At 45.9% G+C, this 22,729-nt stretch overlaps 1 protein-coding gene across 2 annotated transcripts in view; it reads right to left on the reverse strand.

Annotated features, from left to right (window-relative positions):
* Positions 1-5,827: 5,827 nt before the first annotated feature.
* RHOBTB2 (Rho-related BTB domain containing 2) overlaps positions 5,828-22,729 on the reverse strand; it is a 28,093-nt gene continuing 11,191 nt past the window's right edge. For both annotated transcript variants that reach the window (XM_015407573.1, XM_015407574.1), the window contains exons 2-10: positions 18,417-18,618; positions 18,118-18,221; positions 17,297-17,482; positions 15,695-16,704; positions 13,500-13,618; positions 12,458-12,608; positions 9,299-9,387; positions 8,153-8,258; positions 5,828-6,891 (exon numbers count right to left, since the gene is read on the reverse strand). In XM_015407573.1, coding sequence (XP_015263059.1) covers positions 6,659-6,891; positions 8,153-8,258; positions 9,299-9,387; positions 12,458-12,608; positions 13,500-13,618; positions 15,695-16,704; positions 17,297-17,482; positions 18,118-18,221; positions 18,417-18,618 — 2,200 coding nt within the window. In that variant the 3' untranslated portion in view covers positions 5,828-6,658. The remainder of the gene's footprint in view (positions 6,892-8,152; positions 8,259-9,298; positions 9,388-12,457; positions 12,609-13,499; positions 13,619-15,694; positions 16,705-17,296; positions 17,483-18,117; positions 18,222-18,416; positions 18,619-22,729) is intronic.

The raw sequence follows: 22,729 nt of genomic DNA on the forward strand, positions 1-22,729 counted from the left end.
AGACCTGGCCTGCAAAGTAATTACCTGCCTTTGGTTTTTTCGGGAGAGTGTCAACGTTATCTCTGCAAAGCCCTGCAAAATGTGTTGCTTCATTGGTGCCAGGTTCTTTTTTCCGGAATATAAGCTGCTGGTACCTCCTACTCAGGCAGAAAACTGATCTGCTGACAAAGTGTTTTTTTCCAGGAATTGTAAGGGATAGAGAATGCATCCTGGTGGTTCATACTGACTGGACATCGCCAACCTCAGGGATCCAGATTCTTGCCACTGGAGAGTGCTATTTCCTTACCTGGTGTAGAATACACACATACAGTGTGTATCCCTGCCTAGAAGGTTTTGTTTTTTTTAAAAAAATACCTCTTCGTTTGAACTAGCTATTTGCACTGTAAAAATCCTGCCACTCTGAGCATTTCCAGTGTAAAATGGTACCCGTTTTTCTTCATTTTATAAAATGATTTCGTTTGTGGTACCTAAAAACTAAGGTCTGCCTCTTATACTTGCTGTGAACAAAGGGTCTTTGGGCACGCTGACATTCCTCTACTTAGATACTTGGTTCCTTTAGTTTTGTACCAAAGTTGTCTTTGGTGTGGGAACTTTGAATGTTAGTGCTTAAGGATCCTGCTGCTGTCAGGTATGAGAGCGCTTTCAGATAATGCCTTTAATAAAAAGCTGGAATAGCATTTGCTTTTGTCAGAGATGTTAGTACATATATAATATACATGAAAAAATTTCTGTTTTTCTAAGATGATAATTTTAAATTCTGTAATATAAATCAAACAGATTGTTTGTCATATTTGCAAATCATGGATGGGCCAAGGAGCGGTTCCTGCTGCCTTTTTTCAAAACAGCAAGACTGAACATTTTCAGGCATCCGCTGGCTTCAGTGATTGCAACAGCAATTGCCCACTCCCTTTCAATAATTGTTTTTCTGCTATAATCTCTAGAAACTTGATTGAGTGAAAGCTGAAATTCTCAGGAAATGCAGTTCCATAGTTGAAACAACATTTTGTGTGTTCCTGCAGTCCCAAGGAATAATTAAATTTCTTCAGCTTTTTCTCTTTCTATACAACCTTTATGCACTTTGGAAGTAGGTTTAAATCTCCTTTTGGTGCACAGCCAAGAGATCAAAAGAGATTTTCCTGCCTCTTGATGTCATTCATTTATTGGATCAAGTTTTTAATGCTTTGTACTAACAAATCTGAAGTTCATAGGAGCAGTGTTCCCTCTAAGCTGAGTTAGTGTGAGCTAGCTCACAGTTTTTTAGCCTCTAGCTCACACGTTTTTGTCTCAGCTCAGGAAGGATGGCTCCAGAGCAAACTAATTTATGCAGCAGCCAAACCGCTTGCTCACAACTTTAATGCCAGTAGCTCACAAAGTAGAATTTTTGCTCACAAGACTCCACAGTTTAGAGGGAACATTGCATAGGAGTATTAAAAATCCTTCATAAGATGGCATATAGGTTTTTGAAATGTTAAATTTATTATGTGTCTGTATATATGTATATATATATATATATTTATTTTGAGGTATGTTTTCTAGTTTTGTAATTTTTATATACCATCTTCCATTTTGTCCCATAGTATTGGAATAAGCTTCATTAGGTCTTTACTGACCGCAAACGCTGCTTGTTTTGAGAGGATGGTTGAATGCTTTTCTTTCTCAAATGCTTTTTTTCTTTTCTTTTCTGCAGTCTTCTTTTTCTGAACCTTAATTTCTGTTTCTGCTCAGTTCTCTGAAGTGGTTAGAGAGCAAATGTGGTGGATAGAGCTGTACAAAGATGGCCTGGGTTCAAATCTCTGTACAGCCCTGAAAAGCACTAAGTGACACTGTGGTAGGAGTCTGTTTTCCCTGGACTATTTTTAAGATGTACCAGGGAACCCCCATGTAGGCCACTCTTGACTAGACCAAAATTGCATTGGTCTGTGCAACTATGCAAGCGCATTTCTCTCCATCAGTGTCTCTTCAGTTTACTGAGTCTAGTATCCCCTGTAGGGGTGTACAATTTTTTTTAACTGGTATTTTTCGGTTAGGGTCTGCTGGACCCGAAAAACATTTGGTATTTCTGAAAAATCCCAGATCCCAATACTGTTATGGTATTTGGATGTGGGATTTTTCAGAAATCCCGAATTTGTTCGGGTCCAATACTGGTTAAAAAGCTAGACCGATCCTGGAGCTGGCTTGGCTTCTCCTGCAGTCCAATTTAAACCACACTGCAGGAGATGCCAGCCCCCAGGGTCTGCTATGCCAGTGGCTAGCAGATTGCTCCCCACAACACAGTGGATCTTGGGGCTGGCTTCTCCTGCAGCTCGGTTTAAACCGGCTGCACGAGAAGCCAGCCCTAAGCTGAGCGGGGGGGGATCGTTTGCTCCCCTTGGCACAGCTGATCCTTGGGCTGTCTGTCTTCTGCAGTCCCTTTAAACTTTGAAAGCCCAACAAACAGCTGAGAGATGGGAGCGATCTGCTACTGCCTCTCCACTGTTTTTGGGTCTACTGGTAATTCCTGAATATATCCAAGGTTTTTTCAGGAATGTTTTTTTCAGTTTTCCCAAGAAAACCCAGATACATTTGGGAAGCCGAAATATACCCCCCAAAAAACCAATAAGGTATTTTTTGGGTATATTTTCCATTCAGGTAGATCCAAACGCAGGCCCCTAATCCCTGCATGAGATCCTCGGCACCTAGTGGGACAGACCAAAGAGAATACTCCTTCACATTCTGCATGGTTAATTGAGCAAAGTGTGCTGCCACTGTGCAGGGATGGCCACTGGCTTAGATGGCCTTGTGGTGGTCTAGAGATCATTCAGCTAAACTCTTCCCAAAGGGATCCTTTCTCTCTGTTGTGGGGACCTTACAGGGCCATACAAGCCAAAAACTTGGCCATTTGATTAGAGAACCTAGGAGGGTTGCAGAGTTTAGCCAGAACTCCAGAACAGAGAGCCATCAGCAATGGAGGCAGAAATTTATAACAGCCCCCCCCCTACAGTTGAGGGGTTCAGAGTGAGCAACTTGCCCACTGAGAAATTAAACCATAGGAAAGATTAGCCGATCTGAGTGTGGTTTTAACTTAAAAGTCCAAGCCTCGTCCTCTGCCTTCTGGAGTAGATTCTCTCTGTTGGAGATCTGCAGAGCAGCCAACTGGTCAACACCATCGCCATTTATCAGACACCACAGCACTGATATGGACTCTGAAAGTGATTCTGCTGTAGGCAAAATGGTCTTCTACAGCTTATTTTGTTAAGAGCTCACACACCCAGTTTCTGCTAAGCAAACTCTCCACTCTTCCATGTGAGTCAGCACAGAAAACATTACAATGAAAATAGGGTTGCACTTAGCTGTTAACTGACAGTTCATCAACTGTCTTTCTATGCAGGCACACATCCCTCCCTGTGAACTCTCTAGCTTTTTGATATTGGGTCCTCTTCACTTTGTAGGCACTGAAGGTGGCAACTGTGCTAAAGGGTGGGAAAGCGCCTTGCACTACAAATGTGTATGCTCTGAGCTTTGCTTTCATTCTGAGTGGTACAGAACTGAAGCTTTTGTGCCTTCCTCAAATGGTTCATGATAAATACTGGTTGGGTTGCAAATACAGCATCTTGAACCTTTTAGTTAATAGTTTGAGTTCACTGGTTCTAGGCCCTTCTTCTCAGGGCTCTCCTAACATTGTCAATATTAAAGTCTTAACCTTGAGGTTCAGTCTGGTAGTAGGACTCTTTAACTTCTGCAAGCCCCAATGGTGCCTTTCCTGCTCTCGCAGCAAGTACTTGACTGCTATTTCCCCCTCAGACCCCTTTTCTTCTTTTCCCTCTCTTCAGGCTTGCATTGTGTCCTTTCTTGAAGCGCAAACTGGCTCGCTCAAGTTTTATCCCATTTCTTACAACAGGAAGGAAAGAAACTTAAATTTCTTACCAGTATGGTCTTTTTTGGTAGACTTGAAGCAGAAGATGGGACTTTGGCCACTTTCTTACTGGTCTTTCATCCCTGTCTAAGAGTCCTTTCAGTTAAGTTAGGCTAAGAAATGCCTAACTCCAGGTCTATGTGTTAAGTTTAAAAATGGGTATGTGTGGCTTAAGTTTAAAAATGGGTGTGTGTGGCTTGCAGCTGAATCTTTTTGGTCTTGTTGCAGCCTTACTTAACACACACACACCCCGCTTGCAATGTAAAAAAAAAAAAGAGAAAGCCTTACAGGTTAATATAGGAAAGAGAATATGCTTTGTAATGAATAAAGATACCCAGAGTAACGTACATTATTGTCCTCTCCTCCATTTTATCCTCACAAGAATTCTATGAGCAAAGGTAGGCTGAGAGTGGCCTAGTGTCACCCAGCAGAGCAGAGATTTGAACCTGGGTCTCCCAAATCCTGGTCCAACTGCTGTACCACACTGGCTTTCTACCTCTTCTTGCATTGCTTGGTCTGTCCCAGTATTAGCTACTGTGAGTGTTAGGAACTTTTGGGCCTAGCATAGCTGCTTCTCATTTCTAATACTTAAGAGGTCAGGGATTGAACCTGGGGCCCAAATGCTATGAAAGCATTCAACCAGTGTAACAGAACCGTAGTATAATAGTAATGTGCATGATTGTGTATGATTGTGTAGTCCTGTTGACTAAAGTTACAGTTTGAAGTTCAATGTCCATTTCTTGATATGCTTGTTAAAGTTTTTTTTATTCCTAATTTAAAGTTGTTAAAAGGTTTTTTTATTCCTAATAAAGAATTTGAAAGCAAACAAGGTTGATTTTTCACAACTTAAATGGGATCTCAAGAGTTGTTAACAAATCCAAAGTGTTAATTGTGTTGGCTTATATTTCTTCAATTCTACCAAACGTTCCGAAGTTAGATTACAAGATCTCTTGGGGCAGAGTCCTTTCTCTTTGGTTTTGAAACGCCATGTACGTTATTGGAGCTGTATAAAGATTTTTTAAAATTGCACAGCAAAGCATAAGTCTTTCAGATCTATAAACAGCATTTCAAAAGAGAAGTGAAATTCCTTGCTATTTGTTAACTGATAGTTGACTATACTTTAAGCCATGAGGATGGGATAGAGACCACAAATCCAAGTATGCAAAAAAGTAAGTACTGTCAAGAGCTTAGTTTTAGGTTTTTAATTTTAGCTATTTTGAAAGATAGCATGAAAGCCTTGTAATTTGTTAGGTGGAAACTAGTAATTCCCCCCAAAATGTAACCCTGTGCCGAACTGTAGTTCAGTGATCCATAAAATGATACCCATTTATTTCTTCCACAAAGTGTATCACCTGTTATCTGCAGAGAACACCCATTCAGAAACAGCTACCTGTATCATAGGAAGATGTCTCACTTTAACCTCCCCCCCCCCAGGCATCCATTTTGTGGTGGTGTCCATATAACTTCTCAAAATTTCAGATGTACCCACAGGTTCAATATGATTAGGGACTTTGCTGGTCCTGCCTTCACGTACACTTGGCTTTGAATGAGCTGAGGCCATTCTATTTAGCTTATCCCTTCTCTAGGGTTACCCAGCCTCATCTTCTGCCCCTGTCAAATCACAAAAGGACAACAGCTCTCTTTTTAAAATATCATTTATTAACAACTTGAACCTTTCACACTAAAATTCAAATTGTTGTGTATTGGTTTCTTTCATTAAAAAAAAACAAAACGAAACAGGAGAGACCTGCTGGGGTTTCCTATTCCTTCCGAAGCAGCATCTTCCGAGACATCCGAACAGCACAGGGGTGGAACAGACTCTTTCCTACCATCTTAACCTGGCCCCAGGCTGGTCGATTTGATAAGTTTTGTGTTTTGGGCCACTGACAGAAAGGGGGGAGGGGGAAAACACGACGTTCCCCCGCCGGGGGGGGGGGGGGCTGGTTTCTCAGGCAGCAGTAAGTGTGGCTTCTCTAATCAAGAACCCCCTTACTGTTGCTGCTCAGTTCCAGTGCTGCGTCAGAGCTTTCTGCTGGCCCGTGCCTCCTCCACTGGGGCTTGCTTTTCACAAGGAGGGTCTACGGCCCCCTGCTGCTCCACGGATATCTGTGCCTTTTCTTAAGTAAACATCCCTGCAGTCCGATTTAAATAAATGAGGTGGTGAGTGCAACAGAAAATGGCTGCCTGCCACCCAAAGGAGCCCAGAAGAACACCCGGGCTCCAGCATGTACAGCGACTTGAAATGTCATGACTCACAGAACAAACAATGGGAGGCACCCACTTTTTTTTTTTTTTTTGCTTTTTGCAAAGGGGGAAAAAAATAACCACCTCAGTTTATAAAATAACACAGAAGTGCTGCGTCTTCCTTCTAGCACATTTTCTTTAAAAAATAAAACAAAAACAAAAAACCTCTGGCATTCCTGTAAACGTGAGGTTAGTTCTGCTAGGTGAGCGAGCCTCTTGGTAAAGAAACCAGCATGCCTGCCACTCGTATGGGCGGCCTCTGGCTGCTGAGCGCAACACCAGCTGAGGCAGGGATCAGGACCTCGCGGAGCTCTGTGTTGAGACGTGTGGTGCTCCGGCTCCCGAGCGCCACCTGTGCGGGTTCTTGCCAACCTCTCAGGGACATGATTCATGCGCACTTTCTCCACTGAGGGTTGTAGCTGAGGAGGGGGCCATCTTCTCCAAGCCTGTCGAACCAGATATTGGCTCAGGGCGGTTGGCCCCCTTCTTGTAAGAGACTAGGTAGCAGGGGCAGGACACCTCTCAAACCACAGCTGATGAAGAGGAGGAGGATGAAGATGAAGCTGTGGCCGCTGACGAGGAAGGTGACTGGGCAGGGGAGGAGGCATTCCAAAAGAGCCACCTTCTCTTAGGCTGCCGTTTCTGGTGAAGGTAATCTTCCTTCTCGCGTTCTTTCCTAGCTCTCTGATAGTGGTCCTCCTCCTTCAGGTACCATACAGGGGGCCACCGGTGCTTCTCAAAGTAGTCTTGGTTCTCTGTAGTGGAAAGAAGTAGGGAGGTGAGATGGTGAACTTTAAATTTCCATTATAAAATGCAAAACAGATTTGAACGAATTAATTTCATGTGCATGTTTGTGGGGTAAAGAGAGGGTTTGTGTGTGGGGAGGGAACCTTCCTAAGTTAAGTGCCATTTATCTGCAGCATAATTGGTTGCCATATGTTTTTGTGCTGAGAAGATGAGAATGGTTTGGCAATGGAAAAGAAACAAGGACTGGGAAGAGATATATGAAGCTGCCCAGTACTGAAGCAGAACACTGGGGGTCCATCAAGAAGAAGAAGAGATTGGATTTATGCCGTGCCCTTCACTCAAAGCAGCTTACAGTCTCCTTCCCTTCCTCTCCCCACACCAGCCACCCTGTGAGGTAGGTGGGCCTGAGAGCTCTGACTGAACTGCTCGAGAGAACAGCTCTGAAACAACTTGTGACTGACCCAAGGTCACCCAGCAGCTGCATGTGCAGGAATGGGGATTAAACCCATTTCTCCAGATTAGAGTCCACAGCTCTTAATCACTACACCAAACTCTCTCTCTCTCTCTGTTGGCATTGTTTACTCAGATTGGCAGGTGATCTCCTGAGTTTCAGGCAGAGGTCGGTCGTGTGACCTGATCTTTATACTGGAGATGTCAGGGATCGAGCTGGGGAGCTTTTGCATACCTAACACGAGCCCTACCACCGAGCCATGACCCATGTCTGGGAAGGGACACTTAATTTTCTAATACTGTATCTAGATGCTCTTTCCATCTGTTGGTTATGAGAACATATCTGATTTATTCTTAGACTCTCATGTTCTTCTCTCCTCCACCTTGAATGCAAGCACTGTTAACAAGTTGTTTACTACAAACCGTGATACTCAAGCATTGTTTCAATCCAGTTTTAGAATTCTAGTTTACTGGTAAGGAACAAACATCCAGTTTGTTGAAGCATCGAAATTTGGATGTTGTTAGAAAATGTGCTTAGACTTCCAAATGTAAGTAGTCTTCAAGACCAGCTCCACATAGGAGGGGAAAGGAATGTGTGAAACTGAATAAACCAGGCTCATTTTTTATTGTAAAAAAACAAACCAAGATCTAGCTTTGCCAGATAGTTTGAAATGCCGCTTGGTATGTTTTTTCAGTACAGGCTATATAAAAGAGCTCTATGTGGCCAAGAGAACCTCTTGTCCTTATTTCTAAAAGACACTGTTGCCCTTCTGCATAAATGACACCAAAGGCTGCATCCCACTCCTAATGTGTGCTGACCTGCTGACATTGCCTTCATCTCCCGAGGGAACTTGCGACAGATGTTGTTGTAGTTGGTGCAGATGTGATGCAGGCACCAATCGGCGAGCTGGTAGGCACCGTGGAACTGGGGGGGGAAAGGTTGAAACAAGACAGTTAATAAACTGCAGTGCAACCTACATGTGTTAGCTCAGAGAACTAAACTTCAGAGAGCTATCAAGGCTACTGACTCACATGTGGGCAGAGCACACAACCAGGCAAAGTGGAAGGAAGTCCTTGTAAGCGACTGAAAATGCCAGAACATAAGCACTGCCCTGGCTGGCTATCTCTACCCCACCATCCGGCTAGGAAGGGGCTGCTTGCAAGCAAACGGCAATAGCCATCCACTGCTCTCCCCCATCATCTGATAACTATAGTACATCAGAGCCTCTGAAGGCAGGATTTCCATTCAGCTATGTGGCTGACAGTCTATGATTAAGAGACCTGTCAGCCTTAAGTTTGGCCAATCCTTTTTCAAACTACCACTGACGAGGTCTTTGCTGTCTGGCTGAATCGCTTTTCATGTTTGGAAATGTGCCTTGAGTCTCAGTGAGAAAGGTGGGCTACAGATGAAGTTAATAATAACAACTCTGTAAACCAGTCACACGGTCATAGAATAAGTAATACTTCACTTGTCTTTCAGCATTCTACTGCCAATTGATTTAGTTGGATGATCTAGAATAGTGCTGAGAACAGGCTCTTCTTCACACATTCCTCCACCCCTCCATCTGCCTCTAAAAGCCGGTTCCCATAACTCTTCACGTGCTGGCAGGCCCCAACAGAACCTAGCATGAAGCTAGAGAAATCAATGGCAAGGACTATACGGGCTGGAATTACCTTGATTGTCAATTACTTGGGCTGGTGGGTCTATCAGGGTACAGTGTATATTTAGTTTCCCAGCTGGTCAGGAATTTAAACCATACTATGCTTTAAGCCCCAGTCCAAAACAATTCTTCTTACTAAGGGTCATCTTTTTAACAGTTTTATGGTATGCAAATAAAGAACAGGTTCATTTAGCACAATGGGAGAGAAGTAAGATCCAAATGAGAATTTCACATCAGAAGAGCAGGTCTGAGAAATCTGAACTCATTCCTGGTTGGGGGTTAGTGAGGACTGAACAGCTTGTACCTGAGCTAGCTCCAGGAACACAAGGACATCTCCGTCAATATCCACTAACATCTGAGTTGCCTCCATCAGACCAGACACTGTGAATTGCTCTGTAAAATAAACACATACACAACCAAGGTCAGCGACTAGCAACATGAGCTATTGCTAACAGTAAGGGTGGACAAAAAGTGATGTGCTAATTTAAAAACTGGATTTTAAAATGTTTCTGTTAAAGATCTCAATCATTAGTAGTAAAAAAGAGCAAGAATCCAGTAGTGAAAAAGATCAAGCGTCCAGTAGCACCTTGAAGTCTAACAAAATATGTCGCAGGGTGTGAGCTTTCCTGAGTCACTGCTCACTTCTTCAGTTACTCACGAAAGTGTATACCCTGCAATATATTTTGTTAGTCCTTAAGGTGCTACTGGACTCTTGCTCTTTTCTACTGCTACAGACAGACTAACACGGCTACCCGTCTTGATCTGTCTCAATCATTAGTGTTCCTTTTAAAAAAAAACAACAACTACCTTGTTCAAAATGAAGTTAATATAAACAGCTTTGGTCAGACACTTTACTTTTCTATATTAAAATGATTGGGAAGGCATATAACTCAAGATAAACATTATGCATACGTTATGCTTTGTACCTAGAGCAATTATGAATATCACAGGCTGTACTGACCAAATAACATGAATGTTCTCTTTCTGTGTCAATAGAAAAATACCATTCTGCTTCTGAAAAGTTTCAGCACTTGGACCAAGATCCAAAGAGCTGTTCAGGCACTTGAAAGGGTCTTGAGCTAGCCCAGTGGGATCTCTTCACTCGGGGCAGCTGATCTTCCCCAACCCAAGTCTGTAACAAACTACTTTTGAAAGCCCCCCCAATCCAAAAACTGTTTGCTATTCTGCATGAGGGGGTTTCCATCTGAGAAAAAAGAAGCCCCCCCCCCAATATGCTCAAGGAATTATGATTCTTCGGATGCTGGCTAGTGTCCTTGTGAAATACAGAGAGACCTGTGCATAAATGTAATAACTTCATTACTGTCCCCTTTCCTCCAAGAACCATAATGCTATAGTAGAAAAGGCAATCTGACTACAGGATTACAGCAAGACAGACCACTGGCCTATTGCAGAGTGTGATCTACTCTACTCTGACTAGCTGGCAGTTCTTTAGAGTCTCTCAGACAGAGAGAGCTTTTTCCTAACACCTACTATCTAAAATCCTTTTAACTGGAGATGTTCAGGGCCTTCAGCATCCAAAGCAAGTGCTCTTCGACTGAACCAATGTATGACCATAGGGACTACAAGCACTCCATTTAATTGCACTATGCTATCAGTCAGTCTGAAAAGTATATATTCTTGAAATGTGTATGAATTACAAAAATGTTTATTTTAGGTGGGTTATTGAAATCACCTTTAGTTTAATAAATCTGCCAGCTAACAGGGAAATGAAGATCCACCCAGGCCCTTTGCTGAGTTATGTCAGCCTGAGGTTCAGGTCTTTAAAGTAAAGGTAAAGGTTCCCTTGCTCGAAAGCCAGTCGAATCCGACTCTAGGGTTGCGGTGCTCATCTCCGTTTCAAAGCCAAAGAGCCAGCGCTGTCCGAAGACGTTTCCGTGGTCATGTGGCCAGCATGACTAAACACCAAGGCGCACGGAACGCTGTGACCTTCCCACTGAAGTGCTACCTATTTATTCTGTGGCTACTGTAGAGACCTAGTTGGACACTAGGGGGTGCTGTAAGTTGAAATCAAATAGCAAATGGCTAAGTACAGGCCATCCAGTATGTGTATATATGGAAGTGATTCAATGCATTATAAAATTGCAACAAAATAAAAAAAGTTAACATTGAAAAAATGCCTTTCAGTTCGCTGGCTTAGTAAACAACTGGGTAAAATATTGCCTGCATGCTTCCCCACCCTGCTATTTCAGTAAGCAAAAAGGTGAGACTTTTTTTAAAAAAAACCTGAAAACTCAGAGCAAGCAGGAATGGGCCCCTGCAGTCCCCTCCCATTGCTATGTGAGGCACACAAAAAATATATCCCAGAAGAAGCATCCTACTGGATGAGATCAAAGGCATCTAGTCCCATATTCTGTTTCCTATAGTGGCCAACTGGATGCCTTTAGGAAGCCCATAAGAAGAGCTGGAAAGGAAGGCAGCATCCCTCACCAACTGTCCCCGCCCCCCCCCAAACTGGTATTCAGAGACATGCTGCCTCTGAACATCAAGGCAATGAACTGAACGTTTGATCATTATGGCTAGTAACTACTGGCAGACCTATCCTCCATGATTTGATTTAAGTCCTCTCTAAAACATGTCCACACTTAATGGCCATGACTATATAGCAAATTTCAGTCCACCTCTGGAGACCTTTCACATATGCACAAGAAAACCCCCAGAAACATCTGTATTACCAAGCTTTCTTTGCAACACCCCTCCGAGTCCCACCTTCTAACTGGACTCAGGGATCTCCACTCCTACTCGTATCTGACAAAAGGCACTTTGACTTTCAAAAGCTTATACTTGTTGGTCTCTGATATGCTACTGGCCTCAAATTTAGCTCTGTATTACAAAGGTTAACTAGATTACTTTTAACGGAAAGGTAAGCAAGTACCACCATGGCTCTCCCTTAATACATTTCTGGCCACTGATGTGCTCTACGCTCCATTAAGCAGAAAAGTGTTGGACGACAGGGGATTACTCACTTCTTCTGAGCACTGTCAACCCAAGCAGACGAGGCATATAGTCCTTGCACAGCCCAGTGTGCACAGGAGACCGGCTCAGAGAGTTCCACATCTTGACCCAGTCAAGACAGCAACAACAACACGGAATGGACCAATAAGGAACTTGCACCTCTTTCAGCAATTAGGTACCCTTTTAGGCAAGCCAACCTCTGAATTTGCAAACTGTATATCTTGCTCCCAAAGGTGGTCTCTGGCACCAAATCCTGCAACCCTGCCAGCGTCTTCAAGAAAGTACCAAGACAGCTCTCCAGATAATGCACTAATACCCAGGTCTCTGCCCTTTTCAAGCATTTCCTTCAAAGGGGCAGAGAAAACATCAAAGACCCAAAAGCCCCAGCCTTTTCTTGGTCCATAATGCACAGACTTCCTTGGCTGGCCACACAGACCTGTATGACTACAGCCATGGAATCGGAATCTCACCCACAGCACCCCAAAATTACCTGTGAGAGCAACCAGGTGCGGCAGACACAAGCGGTTGGCCAGGATGATGAGCTTCATGTAATCTAGGTCTGCTGTAGAACAGAACTGACCGGTGTACAGGTACTCCAGCACCGCCCGCATGCAGCTCTTGCTCGTGTAAGGTAACACCACCTGTACCAGAAGGAACATGAGCACAAAGAGGGTTCAGTTTCTCGGCACATTCAGAAGGAGAAGGTTGCACAATTCTGTGTATCCTTAACCAGTTTGTGACACTATTACAGCAGGACTGTCTTATTTTAAACTTATTCTATCCATAACTGCTGTCCTCTTGCCTCTTGTGCAGCTGGCATCGATTTCAGGAAGGCCTGTGCAGGCGGACAGTGCCCTGTGCATCAGAGCCACTGTCCTTAAGGGCACCCCAAATCCATGGCAGATGCCTCATCCTAGGGGTGCTTCTGAATACAAATGGCCGGCCGCTTTTATAAAGTCTCCCTCCTGCTTCAACTCTAGTTTGCTGCACAGAATGGAGAGGCTCTTTTCCCTTACGACAGAGCTGCGGCTTGTGCTAAAATCCTTGCCTTCCTGACTCCTGTCCCCTTCTCTTGGGACGCGGGATGGAAAGTCCCGTGTGAAAGCAAACAGCAGGCGTACACCATCTGTCTTTAATGCTGCAGATCTGGTCCTCTGGGAGCTCAGCTCAGCTGTGCGAACACTTGCTCATCAGAACCACTGACTCATCAGGTGTGGTGGGGTCCTCCCCCCCCCAAAAAAAGGGGTTGTGGCCAGTGTTCCCTCTAAGCTGAGTTGGTGTGAGCTAGCTCACGGTTTTTTAGCCTCCGGCTCACACATTTTTGTCTTGGCTCAGAAAGGAGGGCTCCAGAACAGACAAATTTATGCAGCAGCCAAATTGCTCGCTCACAACTTTAATGCCAGGAGCTCACAAAGTAGGATTTTTGCTCACAAGACTCCACTGCTTAGAGGGAACATTGTTTGTGGCTCAAGCTGGAAAAGGAAGACAGTAGTAGTGCAATCCTGAGGTTTCCAGGCCCTCGGCTCTCTCACCTCGCGCGTTGAGCTCTCCACAAACGGGCCCCCGAACATAGCAGCCATCCAGTCGCAGCTGGAAATCAGCAAGGGCTTGTGGGCACTGATAGCACCATCGTCCAGGATAAAGGTGACATCTGCAAGCAAGCAAAGGCCCATTAGCACACTGTAAGGGGGTCAGACTGTGATGCATCGTGCTGCTACCCCACCCCCCCCGCTGCAGCTGCCAAACCCAAAAGGAAGCTGCATCCCTGTCCTGCTCACCATGACAATCCCAGACCCACCACAGACAGGAATCACTGCAAGACTGACTGCCAGTACTGTGTAGTGGTTAGAGAGCTGGGTGAGGTGTTGGAAGACCAAAGTTCAAATCTCCACTGGCTGTGAAGCTCATAGGGTGGACATGAGTCGGTCAGTACCTCTCAAGTTTCACCTATCTTTTTTCAGGGTCAGTGTGAGGATAAAATGGAGGAAGGGAGAACTTTGTACAGCACCCTGAACTTGAGAAGACTTCATTTTTTGCAAGATCAATTTCACTCGTGGGCATTACAAACTACTTGTGCACACAGAGTCCGGAGGCAAGAGCTAATGGGCTGGGTTCGACCAGTAATTGCCATCCACAGCATCCTGTTGGGAGCCAATGGGAACTGCAGGCAACTTGGTCAAGCCCAATCCAGCACACATTCGGTCACGGATGACGTACTAATAGCCCTGCGAAAAAGCGTGATCTGGGACTCCGACAGCAATGTGTTGTCCTGTGCCAAGGCCACTTGATGGGACGCTTCTGAGGCTTTAAAAATGCACTTCAGCAATCCAGAAACATCTCACAAATTGCTAACTGATTGGAGGAAAGAGCCATGGCCAATCTCTAACTCTCCAGCGTGGTTCAGGACAGATGGAAAGTCAGTCTTCAGACCGCTGTGTTTATAATACAAGTTTAATAATAACAGGGTGTATTTGTTGATGTTTATTACTGACAGCCGCAGCCGTCCCCATCAACAGTATTTACAGCAACAGAGGAAGACAAAATTCCATGGGAATAGCAGGAAACGGAACACTGGGACAGAATTTTCTGGGCAACAGAAAACTGGCAATATAAACACCAAAGAACAATTGGCATCTGCACAGGAAACATTAGGAAGCTTTGAAGGACACAGCAGAAGGTGCCGAGCAGCTCCAGTAGCCTCAGTATTCCTTCTGCAGAGTTAAAGAAGGGCTAGGTTATACACAGCACGGAGTTTGGCACTACAGCTTTTCCTGGGCGGTTCTACTTCAGGCTGTCCATTTGAAGGCCCCCGTCTTTAAAATAATACCTCCATGCACATTATAACTAGTTATCGGAAGGAAGGGCTCAGACTAGCTTTCTCGCTGACAGGTTATTTGTCAACACACTGGAAGGTTTTTGAACAGAACATGTAGGAAACTAGCAAATCAGGGAGAAAGGCTTACTGTAACCCTTCTAGTGTGCTACTTTACTACCTGTAGTAAAGATCAAAGATCTAGTGTGCTACTTTACTACCTGTAGGGAACAGTGTAACATGGGGAAGCATTAAAAAAGTATTTCCCCACAAGGTGCTGAGGCCAGGATACACAGCTCTCCCCTTTTCCTGACAATATCCCTGTGACAGAAGACGACTGGGCCCATGGTCAGCCAGTGAGCTCACCAGCTGAGATGGGATTTGAACGTGGGTCTATTTGGTCCTAGTATGACACTGTAACCACTACACCACAGTGATTCACAATACGATGCATGCACACACCAGAAACACATTTGTAGCAGAACCCCAAAACCTAGCACCTTATTTTGCATATTTTAGCCCGGACTGAAATGGCCATCTGACTTGACCTTCATCTCCATTTAAATTGTGCTGCTGCCTGTGTACAGCGGCTGCACATGTAACTCTGGATAGCCATAGACTGTGTGGGTATGCAGCATATTAACTAAGTGCATGTACTTGCTTTTCCACACTTAGCCCTGCTTCAAGTAGATGCCTGAACACACACAAAGTCAGATGGGCAAATTCTACTGCCTCACTGATGGCACCTTCAGATCAGGCCTTGTGGAATGGCTCCAGGGCGGCAGGAGCGGTCTTCTCACGCAAGAACAGGGTCTTGGGGGTATAACTGCCCATCTGCTCACCTGAGCCTGTCTGAACCCCGCTCCCCAAGTTAACATCCATGACCCAAATAGCTGTCACTGCTTGACAACGTACCGGAAAAAGTCCCTTTAGCCAGGCACTCCTTAACACGGTTGGTTCTCCTGACGTGGAAGGCTTTGGTGATCTCCTGGTTCATGAACGCCTCATTGTTTAGGATGTTAGCCACCATCATCCTGAGGTCGAAGACTTCCAGCAACTCAGCAATGTGGGCGATATGCATGAGGTCCCGCTCATTCTCATCCAGCTCCCCCGTGTACAGGTATTTGAGCACAGCCCTGAAGGGCCCCAACTGGATGGAAGGGTCCATCTTCACCACCACCATAAGTCGGGGCTTGTAGGTCATGGGGTCGTCTGCCATCTCTTCCTGGATGCTGACAAAGGCACGGCTCCAAGAGGAGAGAATCCTCCCCCGCTTTAACCCACTTTCCCCGTAGTTCTTACCCCGTAATATCCCATCGCTGGTGGAGGCTCTAAGGCACGGTTTTTGCTGGCCAGAGCCAGCGTCCTCAGCACTCTCGCAGATATCAAAGCTAGCAGCTCTCAGGAGGAATTCTCGCCCATGATGCCTTTCTTCCTGATGGAACGATCGCTCCGCAATGCCGGCCGCAGCGCCACTTCCTAGGGTGCCCTGCTGGTCCTCCTCATTCAAGTCCATTAAGAACAAGTCGTAGAACTTGGAGGAGGAGGTGGAGAGGTAGATCTTGTGCGCGTAGATTTTGATCTTCTCTTGCAGCACCAGGATGACATCTGCACACAAGGGGTCCTCCAGCAAGTGGGCAGGGCGCTCTTCGTTGTTGGAAGGAGGGTCGGGGACAATGATGATGGGTGGGGGTGGCTTGGGGGGCAAAAACGGGGCCTGGAGCAACGGCCTCTGAACATTACGTAGATGGGACTTCCAGAACTGGAGATGCCGGCGGGAGATGAGGGCAGCTCTTATGGCATTATCGAAGACGTCCTTGATGCCAAACTGGGCTACAACACTGGTCTCGTAATAGGGGATCCCCAGCTCTTTGGCCACCTCTCGCCCCTTTTCTGGGGGGAGAATTTCATTGGGCTTGATTGGCCTGAAACAACAGAAGGAAGAAAAGCAAATTTAAGGTTTGCACAGTAATTGACAAGACTTCACAAGGTCAACATGACAATCAGATCAAGACTGGTTCAGGCACCGCTGCACCCCAGGCAGCAGACTGCGACAAGTAGGCTATACCTACTTTCTACTTCCTTTCTACTCTCCTTTTCTCTGATTGCTGTTAATCTCATTTTCCCCCCTTCCTTAAACGTGTATCCGACATCATAGGTTAGGGAACATCGCACCTGGTGCTAAATCTGAACTGAAAGCCTAAAAATTGCTCTTTTTAGAAATGCTGATATGGGAGAACTCGGGACTGACATCGTTCTTCAGACTGGGTCAATATCACAGCATACGCTAGTTTGCAAACTATCCCTGTCTGTAGTGCAGATGAGGCAGGCACCTGCCAGGGCTGCAGACTGCTGCACACGTAGACCAGTCCTGGGATCTAGCCAAGCTCCCAAGACTTCACCCCCTGCAGTCCAAGATTCCCACAAATGCTCGTATCGCAGAACCAGTGCCACAAGTTGGCAACTCACGGCCAAGCCCATCCAACCCGCTTGCCTCTGCCTTGCAGTCTGATCTACCTGGCTAGTGGTCGCCTAGCTCGATTGACTGCTTCCAGGTCAGCGTAGCGAAGGTCCAGCTGGCAGCCCACGAGGATGACAGGTGCTCGGGGGCAGAAGTGTTTGATCTCAGGGTACCACATGGTCTTCACATGGTGCAGGGAATTGGGGTTAGCAATGGAGAAGCACAGCACTACAACATCAGATCTGTCAACAGAGAGGAGGGAAGAATCAATGAGATGGCCTTCTCTTTGCAACAGAGAGCACCGGAGGGTGCAAGCATGCACCTTATATGACACCCACTCAAGCTTGTGAAGGGGAAACCATGCACATATTTATTCCCCCCCCCCCATTTCCTCATCTCAGTGCAAAATCCATGCAGTTATAACTGCTAGCAAATGCCTTTGTCGTCATGGATGGTGTATATGGAAGATCAGTATACTACAAGCACCCTTGGGAAGATGCAAAGAGTCTGTGCATTAATTGGGGTGGGGGCTAAATGTTAGCCTTTGCCCCATGTCCACTGTCCAATATAACCCAAAGGGAGCCACTGTTCCTATTCAAATATTCCCATCCCATCTGTATAAATCAAAACAGTTCATCTGCATAGCTCTGCCTATGCATGTCAGAAACTCTTCTCTGCCGTTCTTCTCAGTCCTGGCCATTGCTTCCCTCCCCTAATATCCCTTTGTGTTTCACCCTCCCCCCCAACAATGCATTTCTGTAGACTCCCTACCATTCCTGTTCATTTCTCTTCCCATCACAGAGTGTACACTCTGTCCCCCTCTGCCGCCTTTCCATCTTCTCCCATCATGTGGCTGCCCCCAATAATGTGTCCTCACCTTCCATAAGCGAAGCGCCTGTCCTTGTGATGGTCTCCGAATGTGTCCCAAAGTCGCAAGGATACACTAACATCATCTACCACATCTCTGGAGCGTTCCAATACCTGGAGGGAAAGGAGAGGTTCAATTGCCCGGCTGCCTTTAGGTGAAAAGGATGGGGAGCAATTCCCCAAAAGCTTATAGGTGTCTCCTCCAACCCAGGAAGGTATTTAGGGTCATCATCTCAGCTGAACCACCTCTGAAAGAGGAAGTGTCACTAGCACAAGAACCCCACTACTACCACCAAGGACAGCACTCACCTCCTGGCAAACACGATACTGGTCAATGGCCCAGACCGTGGGCACATGGGTGGCAAGAAGCTGGTACTGAGTCAGAGTGGCATTGCAAGCCCGGGCACAGATGAGCCTGGTCTTGCCCACTGCGTTGTCCCCAACCACGACACACTTGATGGTTTCTACGTTTGGCCTTTCATAATCCATGTCAGAATCCATTAATTGGGACCTGCATCAGTAGAGAGGAAAAGATAACAGAAAAGGTGTGTTAGATTCAACGAAAGATTTCTGTGGCTTGCCTTGTTTCCTTCCTAAACCTGCCTTCCTGCTTTCTGCCCAGCCTAGGGGATGAGACCTCTACCCCATCCCCACAATGCCTTGTCACTGCCTCTCAGCCATACAACAAACACTACCAAGCAGATGCTCTTTGATCAACCCACTGTTTCGCAATGCAAGAGGTTGCTGCTCATTTACTTGGCACTCCCCTGCTCCACACTGATGCATAAACAGTAAGCATCTCTAGTCCCTTCCCAGCTCCAAAATCAATGAATTCACACTCTTGATGAAACTGCTGCAAAACCAGATTCCACAGGACATAAAGTCCAACCAAACAACCAAAGACCACAAAAAAAGCATTCTCTTACAACCCTAGGCAAGGTAAGCGAGGGGCAAAAACTGGGGCTCGGGACAACGTAATTAAATCTGCTGCAGCTTCTCCTTCTATCGTGCCTCAGCATCCGTAATCCATCTTGCAGCTGTAAAATTATTCTGGGTCTTGATGCTGGAAAAGTAAAACGGGGTCCATGAACCAACCAGCCAGGCCACTCTTGCGATAGATGGAGAAAGGAGGGCACCCCTTAGAGGTGGCTTGCACCCGGTACAGAACAGCCAAATATCAGAATCATCCCTGGGCCGAAATTCACCCCACTGGAGTTTGATTCAGTGGTATTCCCACGTCGCCCAACCAGTCCTTTGGACCGAAGCTGAACAGACCTGCCTGCCTCAGAAACATGCCCAGACTCTCCCCAGTCCGGCCCCCAAACAAACAAGGAGGGACGCCCATTGCCAAGCCTTCCAAGCGGCAGAGGACTTGGACGGCTGCCCTCCCCCAGCATCATACAGACCAAGCTGAACCAAGAGAACAACAAACAAGAGCCCCTGCGAAGGGCAGCCAGCCAAGCCAGCTCCCCACCTCTTCCCAGCACGCATTCCAAGCAGCATCCCTTTAAAATTTAACAAGCTCTTGGAAGCAGGCATGAGCTGGGCTCCTGGTCAGACACGTGCCCTGTTGGTTCGATCCCAGCGTCCTCCCCTCCTTGTGTCTCTCATGCTTGCTCATGTGAGCCCCCCCCCTTCCACCATTGGCTTCGGAAGCTTCCAGATCCACCTGACTGAACATGGTATTTGTCCCCTCCCTCACCTCCTCCCATCCCCACGTCTCACTCCACTCCACAGCCATGCACAAACACACACGGAGTCCAGATCTCTCACGCGCACGCACTTCTCTTCAAAACAGCCTTCGGGGCATAACAGAATGCGCAAGGGCAGCCAAACCCTCCCGCCTGCCTGCTTGCTCAGTAATTAGAAGAAGTGGCATTTGGGATCTCTTCACTCACGGCATTTTTCTTTGGTTCAAAACAGGACAACAGAGTTAAAGCACAAGGTCTGGGCTCCCTGCTGGGAATTCTGACTCTTTTTTTTTTCCTGTGGTGGGAACGTTTACAACCCGATGCCCCTAGGCAGAATCACACCACTTGGGAGATGCAACAGGTTGTTCGAAGCAGGGGCAGCGCTCCAGGAAAGCTTGGATATTTGGGATTCTGGTTGCTGTTTTTCAGATTAAAATAGCTGCACAGCTGCTAGCAACCAAGTCGATAGTCTTTGTGTGCACAGCCATTAGAGAGATGAGACCCTGCCAGATGTAACCCAGGGAAAGTGCACTCAAAGGAATTATGCCACTGCCGTTTAGATCAGGGGATTAAAAACACTAAGAGGGGAAGGTATGAGGGGGGAGATGCTTCCCTCCATAACTGCAGCCAGACCAGACCACAGCTGCGGCGAGCAATGGCTCTTCTTGGGTAATGCTCCCTCTAAGCGGTGGAGTCTTGTGAGCAAAAATTCTACTTTGTGATCTACTGGTATTAAAGTTCTGAGCAAGCGATTTGGCTACTGCATAAATTAGTTTGCTCTGCAGCCATCCTTCCTGAGCCAAAGGCTAAAAAACTGCGAGCTAGCTCATACTAACTCAGCTTAGAGAGAACACTGCTTGTGAGCAAAAATTCTACTTCGTGAGCTACTGGCATTACAGCTGTGAGCAAGCTATTTGGCTACTGTGTAAACTAGTTTGCTCTGGAGCCATCCTTCCTGAACTAAGACAAAAATGTGTGAGCTGGAGGCTAAAAATCTGTGAGCTAGCTCACACTAACACAGCTTAGGGGGAACGCTGCGACGTTACGATACTAGGCTGGTGTACTGGTACAACAGGAAAGCAGACTCTGTAGATAACCAGGCAGGCCACCCTAACATGGGTAATGAGATGTGACTGGAGCTTTTCAGTAACCTAAGAGGACTACAAGGATTCTCCATGCTCCACACTGGCTTTCTTATACATAGAGATCTTGAGAGAGGCTGATACTGGCAGGGACCAGATGGCCCCAATTTCCACTGCACCAGTGGGATTTTGAAGGCACTTGGGCATACCTGGCCCAGCACACAAAGACGATGCAGCACAGCTTGCTTCTTCTAAGTTCTCATGTAATCAGAGTAGTTCCATTAGTTTTAACAGGCTGCTGCCAATTCACCTTGGCTGCTGATCAGACCCTGACTACAGAAGCTTTTAAGTGTTTTCACTAAGATGCCCAACAGCTAAAAGCACTTGGAAAATCTTGAACTTAATGACTTAGCAGCATCAACTCTGGCAAGGCGGGATACAAACTGAAAATAATAAATAAATAAATAAACTACAAATCACAGTGCTTTGCACCCACGGTGGCAAAATCAGAAGGTTTTTCCACTCAATCATGGGCCTCGAATCTCATCTTATCATAACAAGGATATATTCTGACACCAACCCACTGATGAGTTGGGGTGTCGCAGGTTTAGCCATACATCAGAAGGAGCAACATGCTGCCATTTCACCATTCATGTATATAATTGCTAAATTGTGCAATCTGGCACCAGGCGGGGAAGCATACAGCCTCCAAGCACTCAAGCAAGCAGAGACCCCAGGCTAGTCTAAGCTCCAGCCCATAGCAGCCAGTGTTGCTGTTGTTATCTTCTGCCATCTTGGATCTCGTCTGGGGGACCCCAATCCAGAGAGTGGCTCAGAAACTTTGCCATAAACTGCTTGCACTGCCCAAAATTCCAGTTGCAAGCCCACCTGACTTCTCCAGGTCTCAAAGCTCCTGCATCTTTTTGATCTTCATCCATAGTGTCAAGTAAGAACCAGAAGCACTTTTTCCTGCACAAGCTGTCTCATCGCTTCTCAATCAGCAGTAGTCAATAGGTGCCAATGAGCAGTAGTCAATACGTGCTCTTGCCAGGAACAGAACGGTATTCTACACAGCAACCTAAATAGCAACAATGGGGTATCTGAGGGAAATATTATATCACATCTTCCCAGGGATAAAATATTGCTGCCTGACTGCTGGGAAAACAAGATATTGCCCTAACCAAAGCACAACCTTGGGGAAAGATAAGTAGACTGTTGCAAAGTAGAGAAAAATTGGCTTGCACTATAAAGTGCACTATCAGTAATAGTAGTACTAGTGGTATTTAGACTGACAACCCACTTGCTCAATACCCTACTCCATGCACTTTAGGGATTTCCGAAAGCAACTACAAAACCATAAATGTCCGTATTTAAGCCTGACTGTTAAGTAAACAAGCAAATAGATTACAGCTTTGAACTACAAGTACAATCAAAGTATCCACCGACAGATTTCCAAAAGATGAAAGCAGCACATCAGCAGCTGTGTTACCCAGAAACAGATCCAAAGGGTCCGAGCCGAACGACACATTACACCAATCCTGTTCACGTTACACTGAATGCATGTACAATTCACATACAGTGTACAGTTGATTTTTCTTTATACGTGCGTTGAGTCTCATGTTACGCTCAATGCACATACAGCTGAATGCGTAATATAATCCCAGTATTTATCCAGGTACTGGTCCCCCGTTTCTTCTGTTAAGTGAATGCACACTGGTTCCTTCTCACAAACCGATGTCCAGTGTGCTCACTGTGACATGTGAATGGGGTTAGCGGGAAACATGAACCAGAATTCCTGCCATGTAGCTTATTCTTTAAAAAAAGCCAGGGAACATGGGACAGAGCAGCA

The sequence above is a fragment of the Gekko japonicus genome, unplaced genomic scaffold (genome assembly GCF_001447785.1).
Source record: "Gekko japonicus isolate JY-2015 unplaced genomic scaffold, Gekko_japonicus_V1.1 scaffold1154, whole genome shotgun sequence".
In the NCBI taxonomy this organism is placed as follows: Eukaryota; Metazoa; Chordata; class Lepidosauria; order Squamata; family Gekkonidae; genus Gekko; species Gekko japonicus.